The sequence below is a fragment of the Typopeltis vanoorti genome, chromosome 14 (genome assembly GCF_054136105.1).
Source record: "Typopeltis vanoorti isolate ZY-2024b chromosome 14, IOZ_Tvanoo_1.0, whole genome shotgun sequence".
Classification (NCBI taxonomy): Eukaryota; Metazoa; Arthropoda; class Arachnida; order Uropygi; family Thelyphonidae; genus Typopeltis; species Typopeltis vanoorti.
In genome coordinates, this window is record NC_143562.1 from 89,336,079 (window position 1) to 89,360,443 (window position 24,365).

At 35.2% G+C, this 24,365-nt stretch overlaps 1 protein-coding gene across 2 annotated transcripts in view; it reads right to left on the reverse strand.

Moving 5' to 3' along the window:
• The window catches only part of LOC150099747 (focadhesin), a 381,450-nt gene that overhangs the window by 279,968 nt on the left and 77,117 nt on the right, over positions 1-24,365 (reverse strand). For both annotated transcript variants that reach the window (XR_016549345.1, XM_090403693.1), the window contains exons 7-8: positions 15,819-16,031; positions 12,542-12,638 (exon numbers count right to left, since the gene is read on the reverse strand). Coding sequence is in view for 1 of the 2 variants with exons in the window: in XM_090403693.1 (XP_090259819.1) it covers positions 12,542-12,638; positions 15,819-16,031 (310 nt within the window). In the remaining variant the exon portion in view is untranslated. The remainder of the gene's footprint in view (positions 1-12,541; positions 12,639-15,818; positions 16,032-24,365) is intronic.

Genomic DNA, 24,365 nt, shown 5'->3' on the forward strand with positions numbered 1-24,365 from the left:
ATTTCACGACTCTTTAAATTTTCTCTCAAACCAGGTTTTGGTGCGGTGTAGGGACTTGGTATTTTTCCAATCAATTCTGTGGTATGTTTGGAGTGCGTGGTCAGAAAGGCTGGTTTTTCTGACAACATTAAATACCTCCATTTTTCCAAAATGGAGGTATTTAATGTGTCATTGGGATAGTTTGCCCTGTTTCCCCTATGTATGGTATGTTACATGTGCATTGTATTTTGTATACCCCTGGGTGGGCTAGGTGTGGAAGAGGATCTTTAGAACTGAGTAGGTGTCTTAACTTATTCGGGGGTTTAAAGGTTATTTTGATGTTGTATTTGCGTAGTGTTCTGTCTATTTTTTCAGAAATGCCTCTAACATAAGGAATGGCAACAGCATTCCTGAAATCTTTTTTGTTTTTACTGGTATCTTTGTGGAGGATCTTGTGAATAGTTTTTTTTACTGTATCCATTTTTTATAAATGTTTGGTTGATGACCTTGTATTGCTGGTTTAGAGCTTGTCTATCAGAACAAATAGTTAGAGCACTGTGTTTAAGGGTGCTTATGACACTTAGTTTTTGTGTTGGGTGGTGGTAAAAATTTTTGTGTATGTATTGGCCTGTGTGTGTGTAGGTTTGCTGTAAACTGAGAAGGAGAGACATCCAGAGGGAAGACGTGTGACAAGTGTGTCTAGGAACAGAAGAGAGTTGTTTTTTTCCATTTCAATGGTGAATTGGATACATTTGTGTTGTTTGTTCAGGTGGCTAAGGAATGTATTTAGAGCTTTGTGGCTGTGGAGCCAAATGGCAAAAATATTGTCGATGTATCTGAGCCAAATTTTGGGTTTTAGGCATGCTGTCTCTAGAGCACATTGCTCAAAGTCTTCCATATAAAAGTTAGCTATTGGGGGGGAAAGCTGTGAGCCCATGGCTGTACCTTCTTTTTGAAAGTAAAAATTGTTTTGCCACACGAAATATCCTGAGCGGAGTATGTGGGCAAAGAGGGCCGTGATGTCATGTGGAAATATGTTCTGTAAGAGCAAGATAGTGTCATTGATTGAGACATTGGTGAAAAGAGAAGTTATGTCAAAGCTGACTAATAAATTTTGGTCATTGAGTGTAATGTTTTTAATTTTATTAATGAAATGTGTATTTTTTTTATGTAGGAAGGGACTGACCTACCAATTCCTTGAGTGTGGCTGCTAATTTTTTGGCTAAGTGATAATTTGGGCTGTCAATTCCTTCAACAATCAGATGTAGTGGTGTGCTGCTTTGTGTATTTTTGGCAGGCCATAAATTCTGGACACACGGGCATAATGAGGTATTAATTTTTTTTGTTTCCTCGGGCCATGTGTGGATGGATTTGATTAATTCAGTTTTCTTTTTGTTACATTTTGTGGGGTTGTACTTTACCATTTGGTAGGTGTTGTGGGCCGATATCAAATGGTTCATTTTTTCAATGTATGTTGTACGGTCTAAAAGGACAGTGGCATTACCTTTGTCTACTTTCGTGATTATAATGTCTTGGTTATTTTTTTTAAGGATTTAAGGGCTAGATTTTCGGTATTGTTTAAGTTGGTGCTTAGTTTTTTGTTTGAATTTAGTATACACGATGTTTACATTCGTATTTTATCAGCCAGATTGGTGGGGAGCAATCTTAAACCTCTCCTGATATGATAAACGATATCAAGTTTGTTCACTGACCTCGCAGCAATGGCATAGTTCAGACCTTTCTTTAGCAGTGAGAGTTCACCTTGGGTGAGATTGTGGTTTGATTGGTTGATAACCAAGCTGTGGTCCGATGGTGGTTGGTTGCTCCTAACTTTGTTTGAGGGCAATTGGCTGCTCCTTGTGATGTCGGTTTGTGATTGGCTGTTCCTTTCGTTATGGCATCCTGATGGTCTTGTGCTTTTCTGTTGTTGTAGGGCTTGAAATTTCATTATTAATTTTTCTTTGTTTTTCAGTAATAAGTGCTTGGCCAAGTCGTCTGTGATCCTGTCTAAAATCTCCCAAATTTCTGGAATAACGTAGTCGGATAGCTCTAATTTAAGTTGTAGAACTTTGGCTTGGTGAATGCTAGGTTTTTACGTGCCTCGTGGATTTGTTCTCGTAACAAAGCTTTTTCCAACCGGGCATAAATATGCTCATCTGCCCAATGCTGTATACGGTCCTTCACTACTTTCTCCAAGATCTTACTAACTACTGATGACATACAAACTGGCCTATAATTGGCTTCATTGGCTAACTAATGAGCATATAACAAAAGTGAGGTATGCTGCTCATACCTCACTTTTGCTACCCTTACTAACCAAGTCACCTGTCTTGCCTAGTCTTTATAATCCTTATGGAATTGGTTATTACTACTTCTCTTATGCTGCCTCAATAATTCCCTTTTTCTCTGTATAGCATGCTCAATTTCTTCATCCATTTCACACCTACCTTATTTAACCTTCTGACCCTTGTAATACATTTAGACATTGCTTCTACTAAATAGTTCTTGAATATCCTCCAAGCTGCACTGATCTCTTTTCCAGCTAACTCCTCATTCCATGCTACGCCTGCAAGCTGTCTCCTGAGCTCTTCATAATCATCACCCTTGTAGTTCCACATATACCCTTTTCTCACAGAAGTCCTCAACACTGTTGGCAACTACCCAGGTAATCACTTCATGGTCACTCTCACCAACTGGAGGGTGATTTGACACCTCATTTATAATTACATCCTCTGATGACATGATCAAATCCAAGATCCTCAATCCTCGTGCCCTCTGTTACATACTGTTTGAGGTAGCTGTCCCTCAAGAACTCAAGAAACTCATTTTCTTTATTTCCAATTGCTATCTCATCATTCCAGTCTACAATGCCATAATTAAAAATTACCCATAATGATCACCCTTTCCTTATTTGCTTGGCTAATTTGATTATACATTTCATAGTCTCAGTAACCAATTATGTCCACAGCGATTTCCTTTCCATTAATATTTCTTATATGATGATTCCTATTTTCAGTTCCTCTGATGTTGGGTTTCATCATCTTCTAGGTGCTGAGTCAGGGTTTGTTCCAGTAGCTGACTTTCCACTGTTTGACCTGGTTCCCTGATGAAAACAGCTTGAGTCCTTGTTTAACTGGTCAACATTCCAGGCAGCATGAAATATCATCATGTTGTACCATCATATATATTTGTGGTTTAAAGCCAACAGAGAGCACAGTTTGGTCAGCTGAGTTTTAAATTGCCAGCCCATCCTCATTCCTTCAGTACCCAGCAGATCCCTACTAACAAGGTGCACCATGTGAAGGTGAGGATAGGACATTAGAGACCTCAATAAAGGTCGAAACTGGTCTGGGTAGTGGCTCTTCCCTTAATGCATAGCATTATACATGTTCACAAGGAGATGTGCTTTGCATTATGGGAGATATTAAGACAAGGAGTGATGAGAGCTTGGTCCACCTTTACCACGAGTTGCGTCAGTCCTGAAGATACTTCAGGTGCAAACTTTGTTTGCTTACACTTGGATAAAGGATTAAACTAAATTTATTATTATCAGAAGCCCCAGTTAGTTCTCCACATTCCTTAAAGGCAATTTAGAGGTCTTCTCCCAGTTATTTGGCTTTGACGCTTAAGCAATCCTTAGAAAAAAAATAGATGATGTGTAAGAAGTTTCCATGTCAAAGACAGACTGTGTGTGGTGAATGGGCATGAACAACAGTGTGAAAATGCAAGTGTTAAACAGAATGAAGAGAGGAATAGAGATAAGAAAAACTGAAAGAAGTATGAATGACTAAAATGTGAGTCAGAAGAAAAATAACACAAGAGAAGTGAAGAAAGATGAGATGAGAATAGCAAGGGGACTTTAAAGAGCAAGCTTACACAGTTTTTCATAGGAATGGGTAACTGGTCTGGAGAAGTATTCCACTGTCAAGTATTAGAGCAGAAGAGTGAAAAAATGAGAGGCAAGAGGGAAAAAGGTATTACCAAATGAAAAAAAAACTAAGGAAACAATACTGAAACAATATCATGGCAATTTCATGATAGGGACACACTTGATGAGTACATGACAATCATACTTTACATGAATAGATTTGGAATTACACATCTAGAGAAAGTTTTGTTCAGTGAGAATGATTATGCAAAATCAAGGAACCTAAAGCTATTAGGAAAATAACATTCTTCTTCTTTGAGTGCCATTTCCTATTGGAGGTCGGTGACCACCTTGGCAAATTTTGAGCGATCCTCAGAGCTCATGCCAGTCCACTGTCTGATGTCTGCCAGCTAAGATTTTCTTCCATTTATCTTCCCTTTTATAATCAGTTGAAGTATCTTATATTTTTCATTACGAAGTAGATGACCAAGATATGCAGTTTTCCTTCTTTTTTAAGGTATCTAAAAGTTAACGTGATTTCCCCATTTGTTCCAGTACTTCCTGATTGGACATTTTTGCTGTCCATGGGATTTTTAACATTTGTCTGTATAACCACATCTCAAAGGCTTCAAGTTTTTTTTTATTGATGCTGTCTTCAAGGTCCAAGTTTCTACACCATACAGCAGCACAAACCATATATAGCATTTTACCATGCATGCTCTAAGCTCTAAATTTAAATTGCAGTTACACAGGTCTTGATTTCATCAGGAAAAAATTTTTTCTTGCCATTTTAATTCTAACTTTTATTTCCATTTCTGGATTGCATTCTTCATTTAACCAGCATCCAAAATATTTAAACTTTGTCACTCTTTCTATTTGTTTCCCATTTAAAGAAAGTGCTGAATTAAGAATTGGTTTCTTGCTTATGACCATGAATTTAGTTTTGGTGATATTTATTTTTAATCCCATTTTTTTTCACTCTCTTCATTCACTAGTTCCAGAAGATTTTGAAGATCCTGAATATTGTCAGCCAGGAGAGCTGTGTCATCAGCATATCAGATGTCACTGATGATTTCACCATTTACATTAATCCCTTCCTCTCTTCCTTTTAAGATTTGTTGAAATATGGCTTCTGAGTACATGCTAAAAAGAAGAGGTCACAGCACACATCCTTGCCTTACTCCTCGTTTGATGTTAATGGAGTCCATAATAATGTCATCAACTTGGACAGATACTTTTTGGTTCCAAAATAAGTTTTCAATGATCCTGATGTCTTTATCATCTAATCCAATTCTTTTTAATAGTGCAATCATTTTAGTATGTTGGACTTTGTCAAATGCTTTATCGAAGTCGCTGAAGCAAATGAATACTTCCTTGTTTTGGAGACTACATTTTTGGAATAAGATTTGAGAACAGAAAAGAGCCTCTCATTCTCAAACCATTTCTAAAGCCAAATTGGGTATCACTGATAGTGTCTTCACATTTTTTTTGTATATTCTTTTTTGAATTATTTCAGAAACATTTTGAGAACGACTCATTAGACTGATCATTCTATAGTCATTACAAGTTTTCACATTTGCTTTTTTAGGTAGCATGATGAAGGTCGACTGTAACTAGTCTTAAGGGATTATGCCTGTATCATAGATCTTATTAAATAGCTTTACTAATATAATACTGTCATTACCTTCTAACAACTTTACTATTTCGGCTGGTATTCTATCAGGGCCTAAGGCTTTACTATTTTTAGCCAAGTTCAGTGCACATTCTACCTCTGATCTTAGAATGCATGGACCTTCCAAATGTTCATAAGTATTTTCTGGGTTCTGTCTGTTATCAGTAAAGAGTTCTGCATATTTCACTCATTCTTATATTTTGTCATCCTTTTCAGATATTATTTTTCCCTTTTTGTTTTGAAGGATACATAGTTGTTTTTTCTTAAATATACCTAAGGTCTCTTCCAACTTTTTGTGTAGATTAAACTGTCATGCTTTTCCTGTAGCATTACATTTTTCATTCATCTAGATTTCTTTTGCTTCTTTGATCTTGCCTTTAATAATTTTCTGAACCACTTTATATTTTGTTGGACTATGATTTTTATATGATCTGCATTGCGCTATCCATGAGAGAAAGAATTTCGTCAGTTATCCAATCTTTCTTTTTCACTGCGCTATCAGGACACAAGGTACATTTCTCTATAAAGACAGATTTTCATTTGTCCAATGATTCACAACCCTCATGATGTCATCATTCTTGATAAGTGCTATCGCTTGATTCAGATCTTGACTCGATTTGTTTCTTATCTCTGGGTTTAACTTTCCTAGATCAAACCTTTTTTGTTGATTAAGTATAGCTTTCAGTTCTAAGTTTTAACTCTGTCATCAGAAGATGATCAGAAGCAATATCTGCGCTAGGATAAGTTTTTGTTGGAACTCTAAAATCGTTGATTAATCAGCAAGTAATCAATTTGGTTTCTGACTATATTTGCATTATTATCCTGTGGTGATCACCAGGTATATAGCCTTCAGGGTGGTAGCTTAAGCCACGTGTTTGTGATTATTAGTTTTTCCTCTTCTTGGCAGAATTGAATAAGACTATCTCCTCTCTCATTTCTTGTTCTCAGTCCATGTTCACCAACTATATCTCCAACTTCTACCTTTCCCAACTTCAACATTGAAATCACCCATGACAATGTTAACATCATGTTTCTTTGTGTGTTTCATTAGTTCTTTTAATTGATCATAAAATTCTTCAATCTCGATATCATTTTTGTCAGCATAGACCTCAATAAGATTAATATCTAATGGTTGACCTTTCAGTTTTAATAACATCATCCTATCTGAATAGGTGATGAACCTCAACAGTGACTTATTGGCATCTTTATTTAATATTATTCCAACTCCATTTTGATGGCTGTTTTCACTACTTCCAGAGTGGTCACTGTCATGTCATGTCATTAACTTGAGTTTTGCCTGATCCTGGCCACCTAACTTCACTCATTCCTAAAATCCTAATTTCAAGTCTTTTCATTTCCTGAATAGCATTTCTTAATTTACCTGCTTTATACAGGGTTCTGATATTCCAGGTCCCTAGTTTAAGTGGACACACCATTTTGAGCCCGGAGATTCTTCGCATCCCTACCCCATTTAAGGGAAGCCAAGAACTCGGGACCATTTGTGTAGATTTGCTCGCCATGGTGGTTAGTCTGGAGAGAATAGAGCAGTAGATATAACATTTACCATTCTTTAATAGTTCACCATTCTTCCATGCTGATCAGCATTCATTTTAATAAATTATCGAGACTACTGCCATGTTATAATAGTTAATAACTTAAGTATTTGTTACTCGGTTGCCACTCAGTTAAATATAAACCAAAATAATCACCCAACATTTTAACCTTCATATCAAGGTCATCATCATCTAGAGTTTACAGATATATACAAAGAGACAAGATACATCACAGTACACACAGTATGTTGAAGTCACACTAATTTGGTCAACCATTAATACTACTGGCCTGGGAGAAGGAAAAAAAAAAAAAAAAGTCTTGTTATCTGTTAAAAAAACGTTTAATTTTCTTGACCAAAAAGCTCTGGAAAGACTTTTATTGGGATTATATTGATCAAGTGCATATAATAAACAACTAAGTTATACCAACTAGTTTCACCAACTAAGTCTGTTGGCATCTTAAGGGTACATAACTGATGTACGGCACTAAAAAGTAAAAAAACTGTTACAAACTATAATCAACCGATTATGGTTTGTAACAGTTTTTTACTTTTTAGTGCCGTATATCAGTTATGTACCCTGAAGATGCCAACAGACTTAGTTGGTGAAACTAGTTGGTATAACTCAGTTGTTTATTATATGCACTTGATCAATATAATCCCAACAAAAGTCTTTCCAGTCTTGTTATCTGTTTGGCTAGAAAGTACTAATAAATAAATTAACCAAAAGTCAGGCTAAAGATTACTCACAGATAAATCAGAGCAAAAACAGCATTGATAATGGCCAATATATGAAATTAGAGCTGAAATAATTGCTTAGTCCTAAAGTCAGGGCTTGCTAGAGAAGTTAAACAGAAGTTATGTGTGATGAATGTGTGCTATATATATTCTTGGGATTTTTAGGCCACCGTTATTGTTTAGATTAGGATGGTTGATCAAAATTTCATAGGCTTTCTTAAATTTGTACATACCAGGTTTTTGTATAATGTAAGAAACAGGTACCTTTCCAATCAATTGGTGTAGGGCAGTGGTGGCGAACCTTTTTATGTGCACGTGCCAAAAATTTACAAATCAAGCTGCTGACGTTCCGGGCAGTTTTTTAATAGGGAAAAAATTAATAGAAAATTAATCTAACTTAATTTATTTATTTATAATATATATATTTATTTATAATATTTTATAAATAATTATAATTTTATAAATAATATTTTATTTTATTTATAATATTTATTTATATATAAATTTATAATATTATTCAGTGTAAAATTGATTATTGTATTATTAAATTGATTTTAATGATGTTGGTTTTAAAAAAAAAACGGCAGTGAGAAAAATATTTATGCGTTGTGACTCACCATCGAAGTTAGCCGAGCAGGGAAAGTAGCAGAAGGACATCAACTTGTCGGCCAAATGCTTACCATATTTATTCGAAAATAAATTGCCCTTGCGTATAACTGACACCCCTGATTTTACTTTATGAAAAAAAGACATTAAATAGTGTTGCATATACCTTGCACACGAAAAATGTTTAAACATGTTCACATCGAGGCGATAGCAACTCGCTCCCCGTGATTAACAACACGCCCTCCCCAACAGCCATTATACTGCAAATGCAAGAAAAACAAGTAGTTTTATTGTATCCCTGAATAAGGTTCAGAAGCTTTTGCAATCTATGTAATATATTTCTCAACAAATAGTGCAATTAGAGACAGCTGGAATAAAAAAGGCACTAACTAAAGAATCATGTCCCCTCTCACAAAAAAACTATGCTGTTGTTGTGTCCCATTCTTGTTTATTTATATATTTCCTTTATATATCTTATCCTTTTTCTTCGCGTATCATCACCTCAGTAGTAGATATCTAAGCTCTTGCTCCTCTTAGTATCCTAAAACATTTATTTTTTAAAGCTACACCATTTAGGATATTTAGTTTATAAAGAAATTTAAAACAAGAAGCAAAATCCTAAATAAGTCTAGAAGTGAAATAATCAGATGCAGATGCAGTCGTAACCTTGATCTCGTAACTTAACCTTTTCTTCCCCCCCCCCTCTGCGCCTAGGTCCGTACGTTATAACAAGCGGTGCATTGAATGGCAATTTCAGACAACTGAATATTTGACAAGCAAAAGTTGATTAAATTTATAAATACAATACAGTACATTAAATTCTAAAAACTACAATTCAAATGTTAATAAGATAAGCAAAATACAAAAATAAAAATTTTACACTAGCAGGTGGGATAAACTGTTATGCCTCCAAAAAGAACTCTACACACACAAGATAAAGGGGCTTTCCCATCAATGATTAAGTTGGCTTAAATCTTTCACCCGCTTAAGCATAATAATATGACACAATAATTCAATTAGACATAATTGGATTACACACATTAATTTACAAGAGTTATGTGGGCTTAGCAATTCCAATACTACAATGAACGGCACATTCAATTTTCTTAACCTTTCTCAGTTAAGGATAAATTACATATACTAGTATCTATACACACTATCGCTCATTCAGTAATACTGATAAACTAGTTCCCTCTTTCTCTATACTATTAAGTGAGCTAAAGTCCAGTTCAACTCTCATTCAAGTCCTTCAATTGCTTAGTAATATGAATTACAATTACAGTCATATTAAATTAACAGAATTAACATAAAACTTTTCACAATACCGTTTGATGAAACTCTTCTACTAGACGTTACTTGTCTGCGATTCCTGAAGAAAATCTCCTTTTGTAGTGGGACATATTTGGGGTACTTCAGAACATGAGGGCCATCTCGGTTGCAGCATGTCAGGCTTCCTCTAAGGAAACACGATCTATTTGCTGTTCTGCAGTCATCAGATTCACCATGAGGATAGCCACAATTTCCACTGATAGTCTCCTTCCTTTAGACTAGGGTTGGCTCAGTATGCGGTAAATACCTTTCTTCCCGACCATGTGGTGTCCTTTGTTCTCGATGGTAGGAAAACAGGACCTAAATCCCACTTACTAATATTCCATGTCGTGGCAGATGGAGGGGACTCCTGACTGTCACTCAGGAAACTGCATAAGGTAACTTCCAAACGAAAACTGGCAAAAGACCTCATGGGGGGTCATAATATGAAAGGGGGTTCCCAACCCTTTCATATTATGACCCTACCAGCATCTCCTGCAATTAATTTTCTTCCCTCCCATCATTAGGATACGTTTCTCTTAATCCTAATATTTCTCCTAAATCCTAATTTCCTGTTAGAGTGGCGTCTCCCTACTGAACCTTCCATCTTTGGTGGGCCATGTGCACGCGACTGACCCGCGGCAGTGTCTAAATCGGAAACCGTGAACTTGGACTTTACTTCAGTTCTAGGTAACCCTATGAGTCAGTTTTATCAAATTCTATTAGCTCACCTATTTTTTCTAAGAATTAGCATAACTTACAATCTCTTGTTTCAAGTGTATAACAAGCAAGCCTTTTACATGCAAAATTCTTATAACTAAATACTGTAAATTAATTATTTAATTTTTCTAATATTATACAATCATTGTTCTTATAGGAGTTAACAATTATTCTTTTCAATATATTTTTTCATTTTATACTTAGATGCAAACATGATTTTCTTATTAAGGTTTCTACTTGTTAAATTGTGATCAAGTAAATTCTCTTATGAAGTTTACAAGAATCACAAATTTAACACTGTATAGACTCAAGCAAATCACATGAAATAAGTGTTTGTTTCATTGCATTTGAAATTCTCAATGTCATTATGACAGATCACAAAGGCTAACTTCAAATAAAATTCTACTACGAATTGAAATATGCCATATAACGCATGTGTGAGTTCCCCTGCCAGCTCAAACACAAACAAGCAGCAATGAAATTCAACCAAGGGTTGAAACTTTGTGTGAGTTGAGCCCGCTGGTAATGAGAAGTTCCATCAGAACGATAAACGACACCCCATTGAATGTGTTAAAACTAAGTAATATATAGTGAATGTTGTTATGACAGTTTCAAATGTTATGAAATTCGGTTAAAGAGAATTAGCATTTCAACTCAACAATTGTAGGTTGTCTTTGGGTCACATGATCTTTTGTTAATACTGCATCAATCATATGCACATCTTCATAGCTGCTCTCTGGCATAAAACAAAATTTAACTTGTACGTATTGTAACAATTAAAAAAAAAAGGTTGAATAATTTATAAGCATATAAAAGGATATCACCTGTAAATCGTTGCCATACGTTCGCCATCTATGATTATTACAGGAGTAATGGTGTAACTATTGAGAAATGTTTCTACCTGTGTGCACAGATTCAGTGACTACATGAGTACATCAATTTCATATGTAAAAGAAAACCTTAAAACAATAGTGAACAAGAAAAAAGTACATGTTCAAGTAATAACCATCACTACTCACTGAGCTCAATCACATGTGCAACACTTTCTTAGCCAATGGCTACAATCCTCACTGGAACAACATAATATTAACACTCTGTCCCCTCCCAACTTAAACATAAGTAATCCAATAGCCATTCTCTATATCTGAATAGTGGAATAAATTCGTAGAAAATCTACACTCTTTGTTCCCAAAAGTTATCCAGAAATTGTAGAAGGCTTGGTTCAGTTTAATGTATGTTTCACATAAGAGCTAATTTCTGAAAAATTGTTTTTAGATAGTAAAACTGTCAATCATTGAATGTCAATCAGCACAAGTCCCTTTCAAGATGGGAAAGTAAGAAGTATTAAATACCGCTATCTGTAATTGTGAGGGAGGAGACAGTAATAAGGTAGGCTGTTACTGTAGTAACAAACTACTCTGATGTCTCATGAACCAATACCTAAAATCAGTGTCATTACCTCAGTGAGAAATTTACACTTGTTAATTGAACCAAGCTTGTCAATACAAAATTCATAAACAAGTGAGCAATGGAAATGCAGAAAGAAAGTATTCGTGACAAGAGCTGATCTGTCTGACACAAACTCTTCCATCAGTGCTAAAACAACAATAATTTTTCATATGGGTAGCATTCTCCATAAGAATTTTTTTTTTTTTAAATCACAAGGGCAGACACTAGATGCAATGGGAATCTACTGAAACCTGCTTTTACACATTTGTTTTTACATACCTATTTTTTTCTGCATGGAAATTACTGAATGAAAACAGGAAAATGCAAAACATTGTACATAAGGTGGTACTATAGCAAGTGAGTAAGTAAAACTTTCATTTGTGTGTAATTTTCTTTCATTTAATATTAATTGTAACAGAAAATATCTCTGAGTGACATTTCTCACAAATATTGATTTAATTATGACTATCTAGGTTCAAAAATGTTTATTTCCTTGTCTACAAGGAAATAGGAACTTTTCAACTGATCAAACTTTGTTTCACTCTGTTTTTAATGTAGATTTTATCTATAAATCTCACTCTTATATAATATTTCAAGAAAAGCAAATGCAACTATTAAAGTTTAAACAGTCTTATCATATAACACTTACCAATATGCAATATGCTGTACAAAACATCTGCAGAACTTTGAAGAATCAAAACAGATATCATAAAAATAGATGTTTGGCTTGCTACTGAGTGTTTAACCTGTTAGACAAAAAATGAAAAATTTATACTTATTCTAACATTTTCAATAAATCAATATTAAATTTAGAAGCCTAAATGAGGTGACTAAAAAATTCTCACATTTATACATTACCAATGAATTGCTATGACAAATATAATTATTAGTCTTCATGAACTATTAATGATAAAAAGTGATTCAGCTTGTCCCTTTCAAAATAGTATCCTATAGCTTGAATGCTTTCCCTATCTGCTCCACTTCTTAATGCATTCCTGGATGGCTCATTCAAGGTTACTATTCTTTTGCTACCTTTAATTTTATAATATCTATGTCATCAAATCATAATTTTTTTTTTAATACTGGATTTTGAGAAATGCTACTATACTGTGAAAGCTGAATCTAATAATCTATTATTGTAATAATGTGACTCCATCTTTTGCTATAATGTCTTCATCATCTCAAAAATTTTTTTGGAAAACTTGACTGATCTGCAAGGAAAAAACTAGATAGCAAACGATGCTCTCACTTTCAAAAACAAAATTTCAATTCTGACCGAATTGTTTTGCCTTTTTCCTTGTTAAGTTGGAAGATTTCTACTGGAATGACTGAACAATGTCAGCTACTCGTTAACCAACACTTAGCTAACCAGCCACTTAAATGGCTCTAAGAGTTATTCCCCTCATAACCAGAGTCCTTCAAATTACAGCAGCCTTGCAAGAAATAGATCCTAATCCTGAATAACAGCTCTATACAAACAAAATCATCAACATAGCCAAAGCAGTTCAAGGAGCACATGGAAACATCTAAGACTTTTCAAAGAACAAGATAACAACAACCAGAGTTCTTCAACACAACAGGATCCCTACATATTTCTTTAGTCCCTATGAAGAACCATATTTACTTAGTTCTTGATGATAACATATTCAAGAATTAGCATATTAGCTACTGATCTACTTCAAGGGAGGATCAAGTTAAACGCATCAAGTATTAACTACTTTCGGGAGGGAACCTAATTCCTGAAATCCCCTCGAATCATGCTATGTTGATGGAAATTCTCTATAGAAAACTATTCATCTGGTTCCCAACATGCTTGATATAGGAAGAGTCAAAAATATTTGACTCTTACTATATTGAGCATGCTGACTTCAATTTTGAGCACTCTAGATCTATTATATAGAAATATAATATAATAGATCTAGAATTACCATATTTTTCATATTATAAGACTTGCTTTTTTTTCCTAAAATTTATCTGAAAATTATAATGCATCCTGTAAGTCAAATGTGTCTTATATACTGATATGATTTTTATGTATGAGGAGTCACAGTGCATCATCGCTTATCAGTAATGCATGATCAGTTTGAATAGTTGCACGATCGTTAGTGGTCACGAATTTAAACTAGTAATCAATACGTCATTATATTTAATTTTTTTTATAATCCATGGATTCTATGAAGCACAGTGAAAGTTACGAACTTAGGAGTGAAAATACAGGAGGCAAGGTTGAGATGGTTTGGTCATGTGATGAGAAGGGAGGACGAATATGTGGGAAGAAGGGTCATGCAGATGGATGTGCAAGGAAGGTGGAAGCGTGGGCGGCCAAAGAAGAGATGGAGGGAGCTGGTAGAAGAGGACTTGAGGATGAAGAACTTGGATGTGGTGACAGTCCAAGACAGGAAGGTGTGGAGGAGACTCATAAACAGTGACCCCACTTAAGTGGGAGAAGCTGCAGAAGAAGAAGAGAAGAAAAAGATTCTATGAAGCACAGACATAGCTATACAATTGCATTTAAGTGTAGTGTGATTGAGTATGCAAAAAAAGAATGGCAACAGGGCAGCAGAGTGGCATTTTGGGCCTCCACCTACAGAAAAAACAAATTCTAAAAAACACAATCTCCACAGAAAACAGGTAAAATAGCCAGAAATTGAAAATGAATTCAACTCTTGGATAATGGATCAAAGAAGATCGGGTTGCTGTGTATCTACAAAAATGATTATTCAATGAGCTATATTATTGGCAACAGAAAGAACATCAATTTTACAGGGTTGCTATCATGGTGCTTTAGATTTGCAAAGAGAAATGATTTATGCATGTGTGCATTATTATATGTTAGATTTTTTTTAATGATTTGATGATTATTAAGAATACTTGTTTTCGTTTTTATCTAATAAATGGATAATGCATGTATTAAAATTTAAAATAAAAAAAATAATAATATTTACTTGAAAAATTTGATGCATAATTCATGCATCTTATACTGCAAAGAATTTATTTTTTTTCCAAAAATTCTACATGAAAAATGTGATGTGTCCAATACAATGTATGTCTTATAAGATGAAAAATAAGTACATACCTCTAGATCTATTTGTATACAACACAATATAAAAATGCTTTCCTTATTAAAATCTACAGTTGTCAAAATGCAAGTGCTCATAATTAAACTGGAATCATTGCTCAACTTTCAGAAGTTTTGCAATCAAATTCACAGATTATCTATTTTTTGGTTTTATTTAATCTATCGTTTGTTTTTGTTTAAGTCATTAAAACATTACCTCTCATTAACACACTCTTGCCAACGTTCACTGATTAGTTTCCCGACTTTGCTACAAATTTTTTTACTAGTGTCTTATTTACACAATAAAATGTATCACTAATAACAATGCCATACCAATTAGAAGAGTTAAATATAAACACTAACCACACTGTTGTGTTCATGACATTACTGCAACCTAAAATTGGTTTCTTATAAAAAAAAAATATTGTCTGCGCAGTTAGCCTAGTGGCTATGTGCTTTGCAACCATATGCCTGGGAAAGGGTTCAATCCTGGGTTTGATTCCTGACGTTGACGTGAGGAGCTTAAGGATTTTTCTCAGACACCGTCAAGTTAACCGATCTTGGGCATGGACAGCAGGATTTTTCTCCCCAGCTTATCTGGGGTTTTTCCTCCCATAAGCAGGCAAACCAGCCCCGTGAACACACAAGCTACAGTCACAGGATATACTGGGAGGCATAGGGCTAGTCACCTTATCCTCGAGACGGGTATGACTTAGAAGAGCTTAAGAAAGCTCTGTAACAGGCAAGTAGGCCTAATACCTAGAAGGAAGAAGAAAAAATATTCAAAAGCTACATGTGCAGCAAAATTTATATATGACAGGAATGAGCTACACAGTTCTATGATTGATTGTATATTTATTTTTATTACCTGTTTGACATATTCCAGCAATTCTTCTGATGTCTGAAGAATGAGTGAAGGATCCAAACCATGAATAAATGATAATTGGCAGAGTGACAATGACAATGTTAACAGAATATCAAGTTTCATAACCATACTTTGTTCCACAGGCTTGTTCATCAAGATTTTAGCAAGCTTTTTCAATATTAAACATGCTTCAGTAACTTCTGATGCTACTTTCACCTACAGAAAATCAATGGAAAATGGAAAGAATTAGCATATTAGCAGTTATACCAATAAATTAAATCTATTATCAGAAAAAAAATTATTACTGTTTCAGAGAAAATGAATGCATTTGATGGATTTGTATCTATTTATAATGTTAATTCAATACATTCCACTGCATATATTCTGTAATGTGATGCACAGATATATATAAATATAATATCAATTTTTTTTATCACATCTTAGGACTAATACTAGTATGGAAATCTGAATAGAGGAAGACATCTACCGTGACACAAAGCAGATAACCAGAAGAAAGAAACTGGTGATCCAACTGCAAAGTATGAAAAGCAGACTATAAGATGGTAGTTTAAATCTGGAACAGAGGGCTGCTTCCCAATCAGATGTCCTGGAAATGTCAAGAGTGACCATTTAGAGTTTCTTCTAACCTTTGTGCCTGGTAATTGCTAGATCTACTACTATGAATCAAGGATGGAAAAATTCATGATAAAATTTTTTTTAATAATAACCTTATTACCAATACTGCCATTAACATTAATTTTTTTTTGTTATTATTTCACATTCATGACATTAATTTTACAACTGCATTTTAAAACAAAATTCAGTACTGACTACTGTAAGCAATCATCTTCATCATCATTTATTTATAATTTTTTTTTACAATTATAAATAGGGAAACAAATCAAACCAAATAAGTCTGCATACACTGAGATTGGACTTGGAGGTTCTTATGACGTGAAGGAAAGCCAGGCTTATCTGTCGTATGCTAGTTGATGATCTCTAACGTAGAGAGTTGGGAGGAAACAGGGCGAATGCTACTGATGTATTTCCAATACTGAGTTCAGGGTCTGCCTCTTTTTTTTTTCCTGCCTGTAGGGACATAAAGGACCAGAGTACCAAAAGATGTAGAGGGTGGGTGTCTGAGTTGGTGGCCAAGCCATTTTATTTGGTTGATTTGAACAGTGCTGACTAGAGGATCTTGCTGGGTTTCTTCTAATATAGTAGAGTTGGGAATGTGGTCTTGCCAGGAGTAGTCCAGGATATTTCTTAAACAAGTAGTTCCAAAACTGTTTATAATATTGGTTGCTGCTTTTGTTGAGATGTTCCAGGTCTGGGAGCCATATAGAAAGATAGACTGGCCAGTGCACTTATAAAGACGAATTTTCATCTCCTTTGAGATGAGGCTTGACTTCTATGGAAAAGGAGTGCTTTTTGTTTTCTTGTCTTGATGTCTATTAAAGAATCTGAAATGTGTGATCCTAGGTATACAAAGTCCTCTACTTCGTCAAGATAATCATTTTGATTTATATAGATGTTCCCATCTATCTGATTTTTTAATATCCTTGTTTTTTAAGAGTTTATTTTTAGTCCAAATACTGCAGTTCTCCTAAGGCTGTTAAAGTGGTTTGGATGTGTATGATGTTAGAGTCAATGAGGCCTATATCATCTGCAAAGCTCAAGTCTGCAAGGTGCATTGTGTATATGGATCTTGGATGAGAATTCTGGATTTAACTTGGATTAATTTAAAAATATAGTCAATCACTTATGATGAATAGATATCAGGCCAGAGTATCTCCTTATAGGACTCCTGTGGTGATGGGAAAACTATTGGTTTTGTCAGGCAAAGTTGTGAAATTCAAGATGATTTACACAGCACTAATGTGCATGCTACAGGATGCTTGAATTTGAAACTAAGGGATCAATATGATCATTTCACGATTTATGAATTAATTATGTATACTCCAAACTTCTTGAGGCACTATTTTGACTAACCTACTATATGGATAATGGCTGAACAACAAATGTTAGAGATTATTATTATACATTTCTGTACATTGAGAATCAACAGAAAGAGTACTTTGCAGTCCATTACTGTCTATCTAGGTAAAAGTGAACAATGTTTCATTGTCATTTATGGCTCCAAGAAATAGCCTTAATCCTCTCTTAAAGATTTCTTCTCATTTCTCATTTCTGAGCCCTTTGTTAAGAGAATTAAAGATTCTTGGTGCCAGGAGATGAAATGGCATTGCAGATACTTTTTTCTTTTTTTTTTTTTGCCTGACTTATTTGGTTGGTTTTATAGTTTATTGGTGCAAGAACAGCAAAGGTCATACTGTACCATAGCAAAGGTTACAGCAATATACAAGGTCAAAGGTTACAGTAATACATAAATAGTCAAAGACAAATTAGTAAACAATATGCATCTACAAAAACCAAGCCAAGAAATGCAGTAAAATTACAAGTAAAATTATAAGTAAAATTACAGCAAAGGTCACAGCAGTACATAAATAGTCAAAGAGAAATTAGTAAACAATATGCATGCACAAAAATTAAGTTTAACGATGCAGTATCTACATATAAACAAAATTACAGCAGGACATAAAAAGAGAAATTAGTAAATAATATGTATGTACAAAATTAGGTTAAGCAATGCAGTATCTACATATAAACAAAATTATAGTCAAATGTGTTTGTACAAATTAACACTCTCTCATGTAAAGTGCTGGCACTCCACCAGAATATAACAATTAGTAAGATGCATATTGCATTTTTCACACATGGGAGGGTCATCAGAAATAAGAATGTGTACGATGACAGTGACCTATGCAGAGCCTAGCAACAACTATTTCCTCTCTTCTCTTTCTACAATGACTAGAATGCCAATGCTTAATGTCATATAATTTGTTTGTCAATGCTTCCTGCCATAAAGCAATTAACTTTGACCTTATAAATTGTCTGTAGTCTGTATATGATACTGTCAAATAGCACAGGATAAAGGATGAGCTGATCTAGCAGCTGCATCTACAGGTGGTACAAAACACACTTTTGTTCCACCTCACAAAGATAGAGGAGATAGCCTGTAATCTATACAAACTCATCGAGTCTGCATAAATTACACACTTTTGGTAGTGGTTTTCTTTTATAAGTGCAAGCTGAATAGCATGTAACTCCGTAGTATAATTACTTCAATAAGGTGGGATCTGATTGGAGATAGTAATGTCAGGAAACACAGCAGCACAGACAACACGGGTATCATTTCTTAAGCCATCACTATAGATGGGCAAGAAATCAGAGTGGGCTGCTCTGTGCATTAAACAATTGCAGGTAGACATATGGAGTATGAGACTTCTACAGTTGACAAAGTGAGAGATTGCAGGATGAGGTGCAAGGTGGAATGCTGTTAGCTTGATGTAGGCAATGTTGTCAACATTCATGACAACAGATGGCATAGTCTCTTTAACATGCATACCAAAAGGATGTATGGCAGTCTGATTAGTGTGATATTGAGCTTCCCAATGCAGAAAAGAGACTAGGATTATCTGGAAGAGACTATCTTTAGGGCATAATTAAATCAACTGTTTCCATCTAAGTGATAGAGCCAGTTCATTTGCTTCAACATATAGACTAAGTAGGTGATGTGTGAAAGGCACCAAAAGCTATCTGTATACTCTGAGATGGATGGGATCCAACCATTGCAGGTTATTCTGCCTTGCAGAACCACAGACTTGAGACCCATAATCCAGCTTTGAACATATAAGTGCACGATAAAGATGAAGCAATGAAGATCAATCAGCATCCCATTCAGTAGAGGATAGAGTGCAAAGGAAATTTGATGCTCTCTCTCTCTCTCTCTCTCTTACACTTTTCTCTTAGTTGAGAAATGTGTGCAAGGAATGTAAGTTTTTCTGTCAAAGATGAGTCCCAAGAACTTGGCTTCTGTTGATAATGGAATAACACTTTGTCAATTCAGGATCTGGGTGAAGAGTGCATTTGACAGACATATACACAGACATTTTTTTTCTGTTGAAAACTGAACCTATTACTAAGAGGTCATAGAGAAACAATTAGCCTCATGTCATGAGAGTGACAGCAAATTGTGAAGTTATCAACATATAGAGCACTGTCTACAATGGGAGGAAACTGTTCAGTGATTGAGTTAACTGTGATAACAAAATACCATGTAGAGATCTGTTAATATATCATATCTCCTGGCAGTGTCATAAGCTTTTTCCATGTCAAAAAAAACTGAAACCAGATGTTCTTGCTTCAGAAATGCACCTTTTATACAAGTTTCTAAACAAATCAAATGGTCTAAAGTTGAACGATGTCTATGGAAGCCACAATATGTATTGATCGTTGCTTTCTAAATACCAGAGAAGTCTGGCATTAACCATTTTCCCTAATATCTTATAAAGACAGCTGGTTAGAGCAACAGGTCAATAATTATTTGTTTGGTTTTGGGATAGCAGTGATAACTGACTTATGCTAAAAATCCAGAAATTCTTCCTCTGCAAGTATTCTATTGTATATTAAGAGAAGGAGATCCACAGAAGATAATAGATGTTTTATCATTCATCCATTTCATAATGGATGTCATCAGGCCCTAATGAATTAGGGTGAGTAGTAAAAGAGCTCATTTTAGCTCCTCCTTAACAAATGGCTGATTCTATGGATCAAGCCCATTAGTAGAAAAATTTAGCCTTGTTTCTCTTGCTGCTCTTACAGTATTAAAAATTCAGAGATATGAAGCTGTTGCTGAGATTCTGGAAAAATTTTCTCCCAAAGTGTCTGCAATGGCTTTGGGATCAGCAATAACACTTCTATTATGGTCTAAGGTAGACAAACAGTATATTCTATATCTACCTCTCAGTTTCTGGATTTTATCCCATACAATTTTTGCACCAGTCATTTGATTAATCGATGAGGTAAATTGGATTCAAGATTGTTTTTGACTTTGACATCTCATGTAACATGCTTTGACTAAGCAAACTTAGATGCTATTAACTTTGATATGGTAGGGTATCTAAGAAATATACCCCCTACTCTTGTGTTGATTTTTTTGGGCTGTCTGGCATTCTGGGTTTCACCTAGGCTTTGAATAGAGTGGAAATCAAGATGATGTTCTTGGAATGGAGGCTGCTGCCTGAACAATGCAGTCTGTTACATACTAGACTGCTTCGTTGATAGGTGTTTGACTGATGGTATCAGCATTAAATTTTACAAGATGCAAGATGGGAAAAAGTGTTCCAGTCAGCCTGGTATATTTTCCATATGATCATCCATGTAGGGGAACGTGGTTCCTGTGAAGACATTGTGCAAAGAATAGGAAAGTGACAACTTCCATATATGTTCTCTTCGACATCCCACATGAGCAGTGAAAGAATGGAAGGGGGAGCAGATTGTAAGATCAATTGCAGAACATGAGCAAGTAGGCATATGGAAGAAAATATTGAATCTATTATTCAAAAGGGAGAGGTCATTATTGTCAAGGATTCTTGCAATGATTCGACCTCATCTATTTGTGTTGGCACTGCCCTACGGAATATTATGACCATTAAAGTCACCCATAAGAAATATGGGTTCAGGCAGTTGCAAAATAAGGTTATCAAGAATGACTTCATTTAACTCAGCACTCGGTGGTAAATATATTGAATATACTTTAAAAAATCCCACGAACAGGCAAATCGCTACTGCTTCCAGAGCAGTATTAAGTTGGACATGATGAAAAGGAGTGTGACTGCCCAGTAGGATAGCTACTCCTCCATGAGCAAGATCACCTCCAGTTTGGTCCTTGCATACAATAGTAAAATTCCTTAAAGTAGGGTCCTCCTTGGTCTTAAGTATGTTTCCTGTAGACAAAAAGAGAAAGGTTTATGTTTCTGCAACAAAATCTTGATATAATCAATATTCTGGTGAAACCCATGACAGTTCCATTGGAAAATTTTCTCCATTGTTTTAGCTTTATAGACCTGTAGTTTTTGGGAGGTTGAGGGGTTACCTTTGTCAGGTTTATATTTATCAATTGTTTTTGGGAAGTATAGATGGCCAGTGTCCATCTCTTCCTCTGGTAAAATATTCAATACATCTGATGTGTCAGGGTCAGTTGGCAAGTTTAATTTACTTTCAGTGGTTACTGAAGTATTCCATTTTTCCTGTGTGGGTGTCTGGTGGTTTAAGTGATATCTTTGCCATAATTTTTTTTGATAAGTGGGTTCTCGCTGAAGAACCATATTTGGAGTTTTTTCTGGAGTAAGACTGTAGGTCATGCAATTGATGCACTTAACAGAGAAGCACTTGTGATCATAAAGTTCAGGTATGGTGTAATTATCAGATGGTGGAATAGACATAAGTTTGAGTCGGTGTTGATTTTTTCTTAATTGTTACCTTCTCAGCATACAAGGATCTCAGAGCAGATGTTTTAATTTTTTGTATTTCTTTTTCATCCCACTTCTAACATGCAGGAGAATAAGCTGGATGATCTCCCTGACAGTTGACACATTGAGCACAGCAAGTACAGCCATAACAGACAGTTTGGGCATGCCCATATTTCTGACATTTAAAGCATCTTAGTGGGTTAGGGATGTATGCTCTAACAGGACAGTTGAGATACCCTGCTTTGACAGACCTCCCTGTTGGAGGCTTAAGTGTAAGAAAAATAAGGATGATATTCCTGGCTGGAACCAGGTGACCAACCTTATATATCAGAATGCACCACACACCTGTCACTCCCTGATCTTTAAGCTCTGAACATATCTCCTCATCAGAAACATCACGAAGATCCCATTCTGATATCACTTCTCTACAAGAATTGAGTGTTTTATGAAGTGTTACTGTGATTGGCTCCCAGTAGTTTCTTGGAATGTTGCTGAAAGGATGTTTCCACAAAGATATCACCAGAAGATATTTTTTTAAGTTTTGGGGAGGTTCTACTGGTCCATCTAAACCCTTTTGAATAAAGAAGGGTGACATTTTCCCTATTGGCTTTTCACCTGTTGCATGGATGATCAAAAACACTGGTACATTTATACTAGTATATCTTTTGTTTCTTACTTCTGTTGCCAAATGCTATGTCTAAGGTATCAGTACTTGGTTTGGACTTTGTTAGGGCCCTGAAACATTTGAGGATGAAGAATTCATGCTCAAGGAGTTTTTGGTTTGGCACCAGAGCTCCATACACACCACAGAGCTGCACATGGACATCCACTGACTGCACTCAGGAATGGAACACCAAGGATACCACTGACGCTATACCAGCACAACAGCAAGCCTTGGATCCCAACCCTGGACCATGGCATGAGAGACTTACTGCAACACCTTTGACCCTTGCAGGCATGCCCACTAGCTAATTGATTCTTGCTGGGCATTCCATGACCGTCTTGCTAAAGAAGGTATCAAAATAGTGCAAGACTGCCAGCATTCCCCCCTTTCCAGATGTCTACAGGTCGCACCACATGGCAAACAGTGGCAGGGTGTTGGATCCCAGTGATGGTGGTCTGGAAGAAAGGATAATAAAAAAAGACACAGGAGAAGTAGTAAAGGGAAGAAAAGTAAAGAAAAAGAGGAAGAAACAATAAAGGCTATTACTGTCACTGGGAAGTCCCTGTCTACCACAAACAGGTGTCTCATAGGGAGGGGACTTATTTGGAAAGGTAGATATCATGCTGGTCACAGACTAATCCAATATTTATTTTAAGATTGAAGACAAACCAGAGTTACTAACTGCTATTATAATTAATTATAACTGCAAATTTTCTTTTTTAAGATTCTGTTGTGTAGATTGTGTAATAATATGCCTAGGATATTTCTGTATGCTCTTCTCATACCAAATTCTTGAATATACTAGTGCATTACAACAATAACTGCATCTGTAAAAATTTATGATATACTGTGTGTTTAATGTTCTATAATCTATACAATGTACACTTTAGTTTATCTGTAACTAACCAAATGGATGAGGTTTTGCATTTCAGATCAAGGTTCACATTTATTTATTTTGTATCCAAACACAAGTGGTACAGTATTAAGTAAGTGGTACAACATTGTAAATAATACTGCACCACTTACTACTGTGTAAGTAAGTGTTATTTACAAGTTGTTGTAAATAACAAATTAGGATACATTACAAATGAGAACACTGGGACTAATAAGTAAAACATGACAAAAAAAAAAAGAAACTATACAGTGTTCATCATCATCATGCATATCAAGGATTTAGGCCTAGCATGGCCTGTTCCAGCCTTAGAAGTCATCGTTGAATCTTTTAAGAGGACGTCCTGGTTTTCTTTTTCCAAATGGCTTGTTTTGGTAATCTTTCTGTTTTCATTCTTTGAAAGTGTTCTATACATTTATGTTTATATTTATTTCTATTACTAATTCTTGGTTTAATTCTTTCATAATTTCATCGTTTCTTTTGTGATCAAATAGAGTATAACTTGCAGTTTTTCTCATAAACTTCATTTCTGCTGTTATTAATCTTTGTTTGTCTTTTTGTTTTATTGTCCAGATTTCACTTCCATACAATAAGACTGGTAGGGCTAATGTATTGTATAC